The sequence below is a fragment of the Salmo salar genome, chromosome ssa16 (assembly GCF_905237065.1).
Source record: "Salmo salar chromosome ssa16, Ssal_v3.1, whole genome shotgun sequence".
Lineage (NCBI taxonomy): Eukaryota > Metazoa > Chordata > Actinopteri > Salmoniformes > Salmonidae > Salmo > Salmo salar.
In genome coordinates this window covers 923,347-936,753 of record NC_059457.1, presented here as the reverse complement: position 1 = coordinate 936,753, position 13,407 = coordinate 923,347, and the positions used below count along the sequence as shown (strand labels likewise).

General features: G+C 48.3%; 1 protein-coding gene across 1 annotated transcript in view; it reads left to right on the top strand.

Annotated features, from left to right (window-relative positions):
* Window positions 1–13,407, top strand: part of LOC106573013 (pleckstrin homology domain-containing family A member 5) — an 89,467-nt gene that overhangs the window by 46,409 nt on the left and 29,651 nt on the right. The window contains exons 8-10 of the mRNA XM_014147609.2: window positions 3,324–3,596; window positions 3,803–4,067; window positions 4,304–4,387. Coding sequence (XP_014003084.2) covers window positions 3,324–3,596; window positions 3,803–4,067; window positions 4,304–4,387 — 622 coding nt within the window. The remainder of the gene's footprint in view (window positions 1–3,323; window positions 3,597–3,802; window positions 4,068–4,303; window positions 4,388–13,407) is intronic.

Here is a 13,407-nt window from a genome sequence, read left to right as displayed (position 1 = left end):
GAGCTCTATCAGAGAGACCATCGGGTTCTTGGTCACCTCCCTGACCAGGGCTCTTCTACCCCGATTGATCAGTTTGGACGGGCGGGCAGCTCTACGAAGAGTCTTGTTGGTTCCAAACTTCTTCGATTTAAGAATGATGGAGGACACTGTGTTCTTGGGGACCTTCAAAGCTGCAGAAATGTTTTGGTACACTTCCCCAGGTCAGTGCTTCGGCACAATCCTCTCTCTACAGACAATTCCTTTGACCTCATGAATTGGTTTTTGCTCTGACATGTATTGTCAACTGTGGGACCTTATGTAAACAGGTGTGTGCCTTTCAAAATAATGTCCAATCAATTGAATTTACCACAGATGGACTCCAATCAAGTTGTAGAAATATCTCAAGGATGACCAGTGGAAACAGGATGCACCCAAGCTCAATTTCGGGTATCATAGCAAAGAGTGCGAATTTTAATTTTAAATGCATTTGTAAAAATATCTAAAAACCTTTTTTCTCTTTGTCATTAGAGGGTATTGTGCGTAGACTGATAAGGATATATCTTTTTTTTATCAATTTTAGAATAAGGCTGTAACATAACAAACTGTTTAAAAACTCTGAATGCACTGTATATCACTGAAATTGACTTACAGCCCAAATCAAAATTCTCTATATACTGATGTAATATGTTGTCAAATCAAATCCAATCAAATGTTATTGGTCACCTACACATAGTTAGCAGATGTTAATGTGAGTGTAGTGAAATGCTTGTGCTTCTAGTTCCGACAGATGACTTATTAGATATTACTGCACTAACAATTTCACAGCTACCTTATACACACAAGTGTGAATGGATGAATACGAATATGTACATATAAATTGTTAGGTTCTTATTTTTCAGAGTAAATAACCCATGGACGCTAGAAAAGCTTTAACCAAGTTTAATTCTTCCCAAAGTTCTGTACAGCTGTATTCTGACAACCCAACATTTGTCCCATCCAGATATTTATGTCCCATTTAAGACACTCCTCCTTCTCTCCAATCCTTACATATTACGGCTCTACAGGAAGATAATAAAGAGGGTAACAGGATACCAAACCTTTATTACACTCTTAAGAGAATCTGTCCTCACTTCCTGACCTCAACCCCTCCTTCATCTAATCCACAGATGTCCATTTGTCTCCTCTGTATCAACACATTGCTCTCCTCTTGTCACCCAACACATTCCACAGCTATCTGTCTTTCTACAGAGACCCAGTCTCTTTCACTCCTTAATATACTATGCGTCTGCTCTATCATGTCTTTAATATCTCAATGTTCAAAATGTCGAATCCAACAAAATATATGGATGAGCGATGGCCGTGCGGTATTGGCAAGATGCAGTAGATGGTATATAGTACAGTGTATACATATGAGTTGAGTAATGTAGGGTATGTAAACGTTATATAAAGTGGCATTGTTTAAAGTGACTAGTGATACATTTATTACATCCAGTTATTAATTATTAAAGTGGCAAGAGATTTGAGTCTGTGTTGGCAGCAGCCACTCAATGTTAGTGATGGCTGTTTAACAGTCTGATGGCCTTGAGATAGAAGCTGTTTTTCAGTTTCTCGGTCCCAGCTTTAATGCACCTGTACTGACCTCGCCATCTGGATGATAGTGGGGTAAACGGGCAGTGGCTCAGGTGGTTGTTGTCCCTGATTATCTTTTTGGCCTTCCTGTGACATCGGGTGATGTAGGTGTCCTGGACGGCAGGTAAGTTGCCCCCGGTGAAGCGTGGTGCAGACCGCACTACCCTCTGGAGAGCCTTGTGGTTGAGGGCGGAGCAGTTGCCATCCCAAGCGGTGACACAGCCCGACAGGATGCTCTCGATTGTGCATCTGTAAAAGTTTTTGAGTGTTTTCGGTTACAAGCCAAATTTCTTCAGCCTCTTCACCAGCTGGGGGTGGTCCGTCACAAATTCCAGGACCCAGTTGCACAGGCCGGGGTCGAGACCCAGGGTCTCGAGCTTAATGACAAGTTTGGAGGGTATTATGGTGTTAAATGCTGAGCTGTAGTCGATGAACAGCATTCTTACATAGGTAGTCCTCTTGTCCAGATGGGTTAGGGCAGTGTGCATGGTGATTGCGATTGCGTCATCTGTGGACCTATTGGGGCGGTAAGGAAATTGGAGTGGGTCTAGGGTATCAGGTAGGGTGGAGGTGATATGATCCTTGACTGGTCTCTCATAGCACTTCATGATGACAGATGTGAGTGCTATGGGGCGAGAGTCATTTAGCTCAGTTACTTTAGCTTTCTTGGGAACAGAAACAATGGTGGCCCTCTTGAAGCATTTGGGCACAGCAAACTGGGATAGGGATTGATTGAATATGTCTGTAAACACACCAGCCAGCTGGTCTGTGCATGCTCTGAGGACACGGCTAGGGATGCCGTCTGGGCCGGGAGGCTTGCGAGGTTTAACACGTTTAAATGTTTTACTCACGTTGGCCACTGTGAAGGAGAGCCCACAGGTTTTGGTGCGGGCCGTGTCAGTGGCACTGTATTGTCCTCAAAGCTAGCAAAGAAGTTGATTAATTTGTCTGGCAGCAAAACATCGGTGTCCGCGACGGGGCTGGTTTTCTTTTTGTAATCCGTGATTGACTGTAGACCCTGCCACATACGTCTCGTGTTTGAGCCGTTGAATTGCGACTCTACTTTGTCTCTATATTGACGCTTAGCTTGTTTGATTGCCTTGCAGAGGGAATAGCGACACTGTTTGTATTCGGTCATGTTTCCGGTCGCTTTGCCATGATTAAAAGTAATGGTTCGGGCTTTCAGTTTTGCGCGAATGCTGCCATCAATCCATGGTTTCTGGTTAGGGAAGGTTTTAATAGTCACTGTGGGTACAACATCACTGATGCACTTGCTAATAAACTCGCTGAACGAGTCAGCGTATACATCAATGTTGTTGTCTGAGGCTATCTGGAACATATCCCAGTCCACGTGATCGAAGCAATCTTGAAGCGTAGAATTCGATTGGTCAGACCAGCATTGGGGCGGCAGGTAGTCTAGTGGTTAGAGCATTGGACTAGTAGCCGAAAGGTTGCAAGATTGAATCCCTGAGCTGACAAGGTAAAAATCTGTCGTTCTGCCCCACTGTTCCTAGGCAGTCATTGAAAATAAGAATTTGTTCTTAACTGACTTGCCTTGTTAAATAAAGGTAAAAAAAAAAATATGAAAACAGACCTGAGCATGGGCGTTTCCTGTTTTTGTTTCTGTCTATAGGCTGGGAGCAACAAAATGGAGTTGTGGTCAGATTTGTCTTGATCACAGCTCTGATCCTCCTCTTTCTCTTCTCTCTTCTCAGTATCATGTCGTACCAGACCCTGCCTAGGAACATGCCCAGCCACCGGGCACCTCCAGTCATGCCCCACTGCGGGGACCCTGGCTACCGTACCTTACCCAGGAACAGCATGGTGCGGCCGGACAGTATCTGCAGCATGTCCCCTACCATATACGACCAGGCCCTAGGCATGGGGCTGGGCCTGGGGATCTCGCCTGCAGACAAGAGGCGCTCCATGAGGGACGACACCATGTGGCAGCTGTACGAGTGGCAGCAGAGAGTGGGCTACACTCCCAGGTGGGCATGAGACTTTAGAAATATAATTTCTAGAATTAGAATTCCCATTCAAGTTAATGTTCTGTATGCTGGACCGTCAGCCATATTGAGTGTACCCATGAGTGCACCAGTCAAATTGTAGCGGTTTGAATTGGAATTTCCATTGACTTCCTGAATTGACGGAATTGAAATGAAATGTACCCTAAGCAGTATAATGTCACACCTAGCCCCAGACCAACGTCGTCCACGCCCGGGCCATACGGGACCCTGCCCAGCCCCAAGACCATGATCAACTTGTCTGAACACCAGGGTGACAGTCACCAATCTATCCCCCCCTCGCCTTCCCACGGCTCCTTGTACATGTACGGAGGCTACTCGCCCCTCCGCTCCTCCTACAACCACAGCTCCACTAGGTCAGAAGTGGGCTTGCCTGTATACCAGGGGGATATCACTATAGACAGGAGACACAGCAGGACATCCCACCTCAATAAGGTGAGAGGACTAGTATGGACCTGGGTCTTCTAACACCTGGCTGTATTCATTATTTTTGCAACATGACATGAGTATGAACGATTCTTATTGAACAATTGCAGGAAGTTCCTCCATGGTCCAGTCTGTTTTCATCCGTTTGGTGCCTAATGAACACAACCCTGGCCCGCAATGGGGATGTATGCTTGCTGAATATTCCCCTGATTGAATACCACCATGCCTCTCTCTCTCTTCTCCAGTATGCCTACCCGCCTGACAGGAGGCCAATGCCAGCTGGGATCCCTGTCCAGACCATCACTGCCCAATCTCTGCAAGGCAAAACAGTCAGTTCACTTCCCTCTCTCTCTCCTTCTTTCCCTCCCTCTCCTCCATCTTGTCTGGTCTGGCCTACTGTACCCTGCCCTTGGCTTTGATATACAGTCAGGCTCACTTCTGTGATATATCGTCTACTTATAACACTTAGAACACATTTAAAATGGATTGGTTGATTAAAGTAAGGAAATAAAGTATGTTTTCCAAGCACTAGCTGCAGTTTTGGAATAATAGATGTCTCATCTATTTTATGCTTTTTGCGAACTGTGCAGCTACAGTGTTCCTAGGCAGGTTCCAGAATGAAATATGCAACCAAAACATTGTTTTGATGAAGGCAAATAGCGTATTCATTAGTCAAAGGGACTACTTTTTTTAATGATTAACAAAAGCCTGCCTACCAAGTTTAAGCTCATAAATCAAACACAGTGCAAAACAAAAATGCACCAAATCCATGTACAGTTGAAGTCAGATGTTTACATACACCTTATCCAAATACATTTAAACTCACATTTTCACAATTGCTGACATTTAATCCTAGTAACAATTCCCTGTCTTAGGTCAGTTAGGATTACCACTTTATTTTAAGAATTTGAAATGTCAGAATAATAGTTATTAGGAATTATTTATTTATGCTTTTATTTCTTTCATCACATTCCCAGTGGGTCAGAAGTTTATATACACTCAATTAGTATTTGGTAGCATTGCCTTTACATTGTTAAACTTGGGTAGCCTTCCACAAGCTTCCCACAATAAGTTGGGTGAATTTTGGCCCCTCCTGACAGAGCTGGTGTAACTAAGTCAGGTTTGTAGGCCTACTTGCTCGCACACGCTTTTTCAGTTCTGCCCACAAATGTTCTATAGGATTGAGGTCAGGGCTTTATGATGGCCACTCCAATACCTTGACTTTGTTGTCCTTAAGCCATTTTGCTACAACTTTGGAAGTATGCTTGGGGTCGTTGTCCATTTGGAAGACCCATTTGCCACCAAGCTTTAACTTCCTGACTGAAGAGATGTTGCTTCAATATAGCCACATAATTTTCCTGCCACATGATGACATCTATTTTGTGAAGTGCACCAATCCCTCCTGCAGCAATGCACCCCCACAACATACTACCCCCGTGCTACACGGTTGGGATGGTGTTCTTCTGTCAGGGGTGCATACTGGCGGCAGAGAAGTCAGACGCAGGAGAGCAAAAACTGTGTTTCCAATGGCTCAGTTTGATAATCAACTCCACCAGATAGAAAACAATAAAATAAATGGTTACATAACCTGACGCACACCAGAACATAACGTGCACAAGCACTGACAACAAACAATTACGGACAAGGACATGGGGGGTTAAATATACAACATGTAATTGATGGAGTTGGAACCAGGTGTGATGGAAGACAAGACAAGACCAATGGAAAATGAAAAGTGGCTTGGCGATGGCTAGAAGGTCGGTGACGTCGAACGCTGAACGCCGCCGGAACAAGGAGAGGAACCGACTTCGGCGGAAGTTGTGACATCTTCGGCTTGCAAGTCTCCCCCCTTTTTCCTCCAAACATAATGATGGTCATTATGGCCAATCAGTTCTATTTTGTTTCATCAGACCAGACGACATTTCTCCAAAAAGTATGATCTCTCGTGTCCCAATGTGCAGTTGCAAACCATAGTCTGGCTTTTTTATGGCGGTTTTGGAGCAGTAGCTTCTTCCTTGCGAGCGGCCTTTCAGGTTATGTCGATATAGGACTCGTTTTACTGTGGATATAGATACTTTTGTACCTGTTTCCTCCAGCATCTTCACAAGGTCCTTTGCTGTTGTTCTGGGATTGATTTGCACTTTTCGCACCAAAGTACGTTCATCTCTAGGAGACAGAACGCATCTCCTTCCTGAGCGGTATGTCGGCTGCTGTAACGGCGTTGGTAGTCATGATTAGGAATGAGGCGCAGGAAGCAACAAGCACAGGGAGTGTTGTTCTTTCAATAACACTTTGAGAAAGAAAATCAAAGTTCCCAAACACAGGGGAATAAGTAAAGTGTGACAATGCCAAGCCGAACATGAACAAGACAGTCGGAAACAACAATTAATCCCGCACGAAAAGGAGCGGGCCAGCTAACCTAAATAGCCCTTCTAATGGCTAATTTACAACAGGTGTGTAAAATAAAAAAAAGGGAAAGCAAAGGGAATCGGTGGCAGCTAATAGACCGGTGACGACGACCGCCGAGCGCCACCCGAGCAGGAGGGGGCGCCACCGTCGGTGGGAATCGTGACAGTACCCCCCTCCTGACGCGCGGCTCCTGCAGCGCGCCGACACCGGCCTCGAGGTCGACCCGGAGGGCGAGGGGCAGGGCGATCCGGACGGAGGTGGTGGAAATCCCTCAACATAGATGGGTCCAGGACGTCCTCCGCCGGCACCCAGCACCTCTCCTCCGGGCCGTACCCCTCCCAGTCCACGAGGTACTGCAGGCCCCTCGCCCGGCGTCTCGAGTCCAGAATGGCCCGTATGCTGTACGCCGGGGACCCCTCGATGTCCAGAGGGGGTGGAGGGACCTCCGGCACCTCATCTTCGTGAAGGGGACCAGCTACCACCGGCCTGAGGAGAGACACATGAAACGAGGGGTTAATACGGTAATAGGAAGGGAGTTGCAACCGATAACACACCTCGTTTATCCTCCTCAGGACTTTGAAGGGCCCCACACACTGCGGCCCCAGCTTCCGGCAGGGCACGCGGAGGGGCAGGTTCCGGGTCGAGAGCCAGACCCTGTCTCCCGGTGCGAACACGGGCGCCTCACTGCGGTGGCGGTCAGCACTCCTCTTCTGCCGCGCACTGGCCTCCTTTAGTGAGTTCTGGACGGATCTCCAGGTCTCCTTGGAGTGCTGGACCCAGTCCTCCACCGCAGGAGCCTCGTTCTGGCTCTGGTGCCATGGTGCCAGGACCGGCTGGTAACCTTACACACACTGAAAGGGTGATATGTTAGTTGAGGAGTGGCGAAGTGAGTTCTGGGCTAATTCAGCCCAGGGAATATACCTCGCCCACACCCCTGGCCGGTCCTGGCAATATGACCTCAGGAACCTGCCCACCTCCTGGTTCACCCTCTCCGCCTGCCCATTGCTCTCGGGGTGATAACCGGAGGTCAAACTGACCGAGACCCCCAGCCGCTCCATAAACGCTTTCCAGACCCTGGATGTGAACTGGGAACCTCGATCAGAGACAATGTCCTCCGGCACCCCGTAGTGCCGGATGACGTGGGTAAATAGGGCCTCCGCAGTCTGCAGGGCCGTAGGGAGACCGGGCAATGGGAGGAGACGGCAGGACTTAGAGAACCAATCCACAACCACCAGAATCGCCGTGTTCCCCTGAGAGGGGGGAAGATCTGTTAACCTGTTAGGGCTAGGGGGCAGTATTGACACGGCTGGATAAAAAAACATACCCGATTTAATCTGGTTACCACTCCTACCCAGTAACTAGAATATGCTTATACTTATTACATATGGATAGAAAACACTCTAAAGTTTCTAAAACTGTTTGAATGGTGTCTGTGAGTATAACAGAACTCATTTGGCAGGCAAAACCCTGAGACATTTTCTGACAGGAAGTGGATACCTGATGTGTTGTATTACCTTTAAACCTATCCCATTGAAAAACACAGGGGCTGAGGAATATTTTGGCACTTCCTATTGCTTCCACTAGATGTCACCAGCCTTTACAAAGTGTTTTGAGTCTTCTGGAGGGAGATCTGACCGAACAAGAGCCATGGAACGATGATGTCCCATTAGACACCTGGCGCGCGAGTTCATGTTGGGTACCCTCGTTCCAATACGTTATAAAAGAGTATGCATTCGTCCACCTTGAATATTATTCATGTTCTGGTTAAAAAAGGCCCTAATGATTTATGCTATACAACGTTTGACATGTTTGAACGAACGTAAATATATTTTTTCCCCTCGTTCATGACGAGAAGTCCGGCTGGCTTAGATCATGTGCTAACAAGACGGAGATTTTTGGACATAAATGATGAGCTTTTTTGAACAAAACTACATTCGTTATGGACCTGTGATACCTGGAAGTGACATCTGATGAAGAGAATCAAAGGTAATGGATTATTTACATAGTATTTTCGATTTTAGATCTCCCCAACATGACGTCTAGTCTGTATCGCAACGCGTATTTTTCTGGGCGCAGTGCTCAGATTATTGCAAAGTGTGATTTCCCAGTAAGGTTATTTTTAAATCTGGCAAGTTGATTGCGTTCAAGAGATGTAAATCTATAATTCTTTAAATGACAATATAATATTTTACCAATGTTTTCTAATTTTAATTATTTAATTTGTGACGCTGACTTGACTGCCGGTTATTGGAGGGAAACGATTTCCTCAACATCAATGCCATAGTAAAACGCTGTTTTTGGATATAAATATGAACTTGATAGAACTAAAAATGCATGCATTGTCTAACATAATGTCCTAGGAGTGTCATCTGATGGAGATTGTAAAAGGTTAGTGCATCATTTTAGCTGGTTTTATGGTTTTGGTGACCCTGTCTTTGAATTGACAAAACATTACACACAACTCTTGTAAATGTACTGTCCTAACATACTCTAAATTTATGCTTTCGCCGTAAAACCTTTTTGAAATCGTAAAACGTGGTTAGATTAAGGAGATGTTTATCTTTCAAAGGGTGTAAAATAGTTGTATGTTTGAAAAATTTGAATTTTGACATTTATTTGGATTCAAATTTGCCGCTCTTGAAATGCACCTGCTGTTGATGGAGTGCACCACGGGTGGCACGCTAGCGTCCCACCTAGCCCATAGAGGTTAAGAAGTCGATGGACAGGTGCGACCATGGTCGTTGTGGAACGGGGAGGGGCTGTAACTTCCCTCTCGGTAGATGCCTAGGAGCCTTACTCTGGGCACACACCGAACAGGAAGAGACATAGGACCTCACGTCCTTAGCCAAGGTGGGCCACCAGTACTTCCCCGTTAGACCCCGCACTGTCCTCGCCTCACCAGGATGACCCGCAGTAGGTAGCGTGTGCGCCCACCGAATCAAACGATCACGAACACCGAGCGGCACATACATGCGCCCTACGGGCACCTGCGCAGGCGCAGGTTCCAACACCAATGCCCGCTCGATGTCCGCGTCCACCTCCCATACCACTGGTGCCACCAGCCTAGATGCTGGAATGATGGGAGTTGGATCGATGGGCCGGTCCTCCGTGTCATAGAGACGGGACAGCGCGTCGGCCTTAGTATTCAGGGAACCCGGTCTATAGGAGATGGTAAACCTAAACCGGGCGAAGAACATGGCCCACCTCGCCTGACGTGGATTCAGTCTCCTCGCTGCCCGGATGTACTCCAGGTTTCGGTGGTCGGTCCAGATGAGAAAGGGGTGTTTAGCCCCCTCAAGCCAGTGCCGCCACACCCTCAGAGCTTTAACCACCGCTAGCAACTCCCTGTCCCCCACATCATAGTTACGCTCCGCCGAACTGAGCTTCTTCGAAAAGAAAGCGCAGGGGCGGAGTTTCGATGGCGTACCCGAGCGCTGTGATAGCACGGCACCCACCCCAGCCTCGGATGCGTCCACCTCCACTACGAACGCTAAAGACGGGTCCGGGTGCGCCAACACGGGTGCGTCGGTGAACAGCGCCTTCAACCTCTTGAAGGCTCCGTCCGCCTCCGTCGACCATCACAAACGCACCCCCTTCAGCAGTGAGGTAATGGGAGCCGCTACCTGGCCAAAACCCCGGATAAACCTCGGGTAGTAATTGGCAAAGCCTAAGAACCGCTGCACCTCCTTCACCGTGGTTGGAGTCGGCCAATTACGCACGGCCTTAACGCGGTCACACTCCATCACCACCCCCGTGGTGGAAATGCGATAACCCAGAAAGGAGACGGCTCGTTTGGAAAACTCACACTTCTCATCCTTAACGTACAGGTCATGCTCCAGCAGTCTACCAAGCACCTTGCGCACCAGGGACACATGCGCAGAGCGGGTGGCGGAATATATCAGAATGTCATCGATATAGACAATCACGCCCTGCCCGTGCAGGTCCCTGAGAATTTTGTCAACAAAGGATTGAAAGACGGCTGGAGCATTTTTCAACCCATACGGCATGACGAGGTACTCATAATGGCCTGATGTGGTACTAAAAGCGGTTTTCCACTCGTCTCCCTTCTTGATCAGCACCAGATTATACGCGCTCCTGAGATCCAATTTTGTGAAGAACTGTGCTCCGTGAAATGATTCCACCGCCGTAGCGATGAGAGGTAGTGGGTAACTAAATCCCACCGTGATAGCGTTTAGACCTCGGTAATCAATGCACGGACGCAGACCTCCCTCCTTTTTCTTCACAAAAAAGAAACTCGAGGAAGCGGGTGAGATGGAGGGCCGAATGTACCCCTGTCCCAGGGATTCCGTGACATATGTCTCCATAGCCGCCGTCTCCTCCTGTGACAAGGGGTACACGTGACTCCTGGGAAGCGCAGCGTTTACCTGGAGATCTATCGCACAATCCCCCTGTCGATGAGGTGGTAATTTAGTCGCCCTCTTTTTACAAAAAGCGATCGCCAAATCGGCGTATTCAGGGGGAATGCGCACGGTGGACACCTGTTCTGGACTCTCCACTGACGTGGCACCGATGGAAACTCCTAGAAACCTCCCTGAACACTCCTCTGACCACCCCTGGAGAACCCCCTGTTTCCACATAATATGGGGATTGTGACCAGCCAGCCAGGGGACCCCCAGCACCACCGGAAACGCAGGTGAATCAATAAGGAAAAAACGAATGCGTTCCATATGATTCCCCTGCGTTACCATGTCCAGTGGCACCGTAGACTCCCTGACTAGCCCTGACCCTAATGGTCGGCTATCTAGGGAGTGCACGGGGAAAGGGGAATCTATCGGCACCCGCGGAATGCCCAGCTTAATGGCAAGTCCACGGTCCATAAAATTCCCAGCTGCGCCTGAATCGACTAGCGCCCTATGCTGGGAAGAGGGGAAAAATTTAGTAAAAAAAAATTGTAAAAACACGTGACCAACAGGGGGTTCTGGTTGAATCTGGTGCTGACTCACCTGAGGTGACCGAGAAGTGTTCTGCCTGCCATCTCGACTCCCAGACTGGCTCCTCCAGCACCGGTCGGCCGTGTGTCCTCTCCGACCACAGCTGGTGCAAGAGGAGCCACCTCCTCCGGTGCCCCTTGGCACGGCCCCTCCCACCTCGATAGGGGTAGGAGCGGGGGTGCACGGGGGTGGAACGGGCAGGACCCTCTCCGAACGCCCGCGGGCAGCCAGCAAATTGTCCAGACGTATGGACATATCAATCAGCTCGTCCAGGGACAGAGCTGTGTCCCGACAGGCCAGCTCCCTGCGGACGTCCGCTCGGACACTGCAGCGGTAGTGGTCTATGAGGGCCCTGTCGTTCCACCCCGCCCCAGCAGCCAAGGTCCTGAACTCCAGCGCGAAGTCCTGCGCACTCCTCGTCTCCTGCCTGAGGTGGAACAGCCGTTCACCCGCCGCTCTTCCTTCCGGAGGGTGGTCGAACACGGCCCGAAAGCGGCCGGGTAGTGGTCCCTCGCCGAGTCTGGACTGTTCCAGACCGCATTAGCCCACTCCAGAGCTCGGCCCGTCAGGCAGGAAACGAGGGCACTCACGCTCTCCTCCCCCGTGGGAGCAGGTCTGACGGTGGCCAGGTACAGCTCAAGCTGGAGCAAAAACCCCTGGCACCCAGCCGCCGCCCCATTGTACTCCCTCGGGAGCGCCAAACGAAGCGCGCCAGAGCCAGACGTCATGGGAGGCACAGATGGCTGTATCGGGGGAGGTGGAGGTGGAGAGAGGATACCACTTCTCTCCCATCGGTCCATCCTCTCCATCATCTGGTCCATGGCCGATCCGATGCGATGTAGGACTGTCGTGTGGTGGAGCACGCGTTCCTCCATCGAGGGCAGAGGAGTGCTCGCTGCTTCCGCTGATTCCATACCTTTATGGTGGTGCGGTTTTCTGTAACGGCGTTGGTAGTCGTGATTAGGAATGAGGCGCAGGAAGCAACGAGCACAGGGAGTGTTGTTCTTTTAATAACACTTTGAGAAAGAAAATCAAAGTTCCCAAACACAGGGGAATAAATAAAGTGTGACAATGCCAAGCCGAACATGAACAAGACAGTCAGAAACAACAATTAATCCCGCACGAAAAGGAGCGGGCCAGCTAACCTAAATAGCCCTTCTAATGGCTAATTTACCACAGGTGTGTAAAATAAAAAAAAGGGAAAAGCAAAGGGAATCGGTGGCAGCTAATAGACCGGTGACGACGACCGCCGAGCGCCACCCGAGCAGGAGGGGGCGCCACCGTCGGTGGGAATCGTGACAGCTGCGTGGTCCCATGGTGTTTATACTTGCGTACTATTGTTTGGACAGATGAACGTGGTACCTTCAGGCATTTGGAAATTGCTTCCAAAAGATGAACTAGACTTGTGGAGGTCTACAATTCTTTTTCTGAGGTCTTGGCTGATGTCTTTTGATTTTCCCATGATGTCAAGCAAAGAGGCACTGAGTTTGAAGGTAGGCATTGAAATACATCCACAGGTACACCTCCAATTGACTGAAATGATGTCAATTGGCCTATCAGAAGCTTCTAAAATTCTTGCAATCAATAGAATGATAAATATATATATATATATATATATATATATATATATATAATTTTTTACTTTTTTTATATATATATATATATATATATATATATATATATATATACACTGCTCAAAAAAATAAAGGGAACACTTAAACAACACAATGTAACTCCAAGTCAATCACACTTCTGTGAAATCAAACTGTCCACTTAGGAAGCAACACTGATTGACAATCAATTTCACATGCTGTTGTGCAAATGGAATAGACAACAGGTGGAAATTATAGGCAATTAGCAAGACACCCCCAATAAAGGAGTGGTTCTGCAGGTGGGGACCACAGACCACTTCTCAGTTCCTATGCTTCCTGGCTGATGTTTTGGTCACTTTTGAATGCTGGCGGTGCTTTCACTCTAGTGGTAGCATG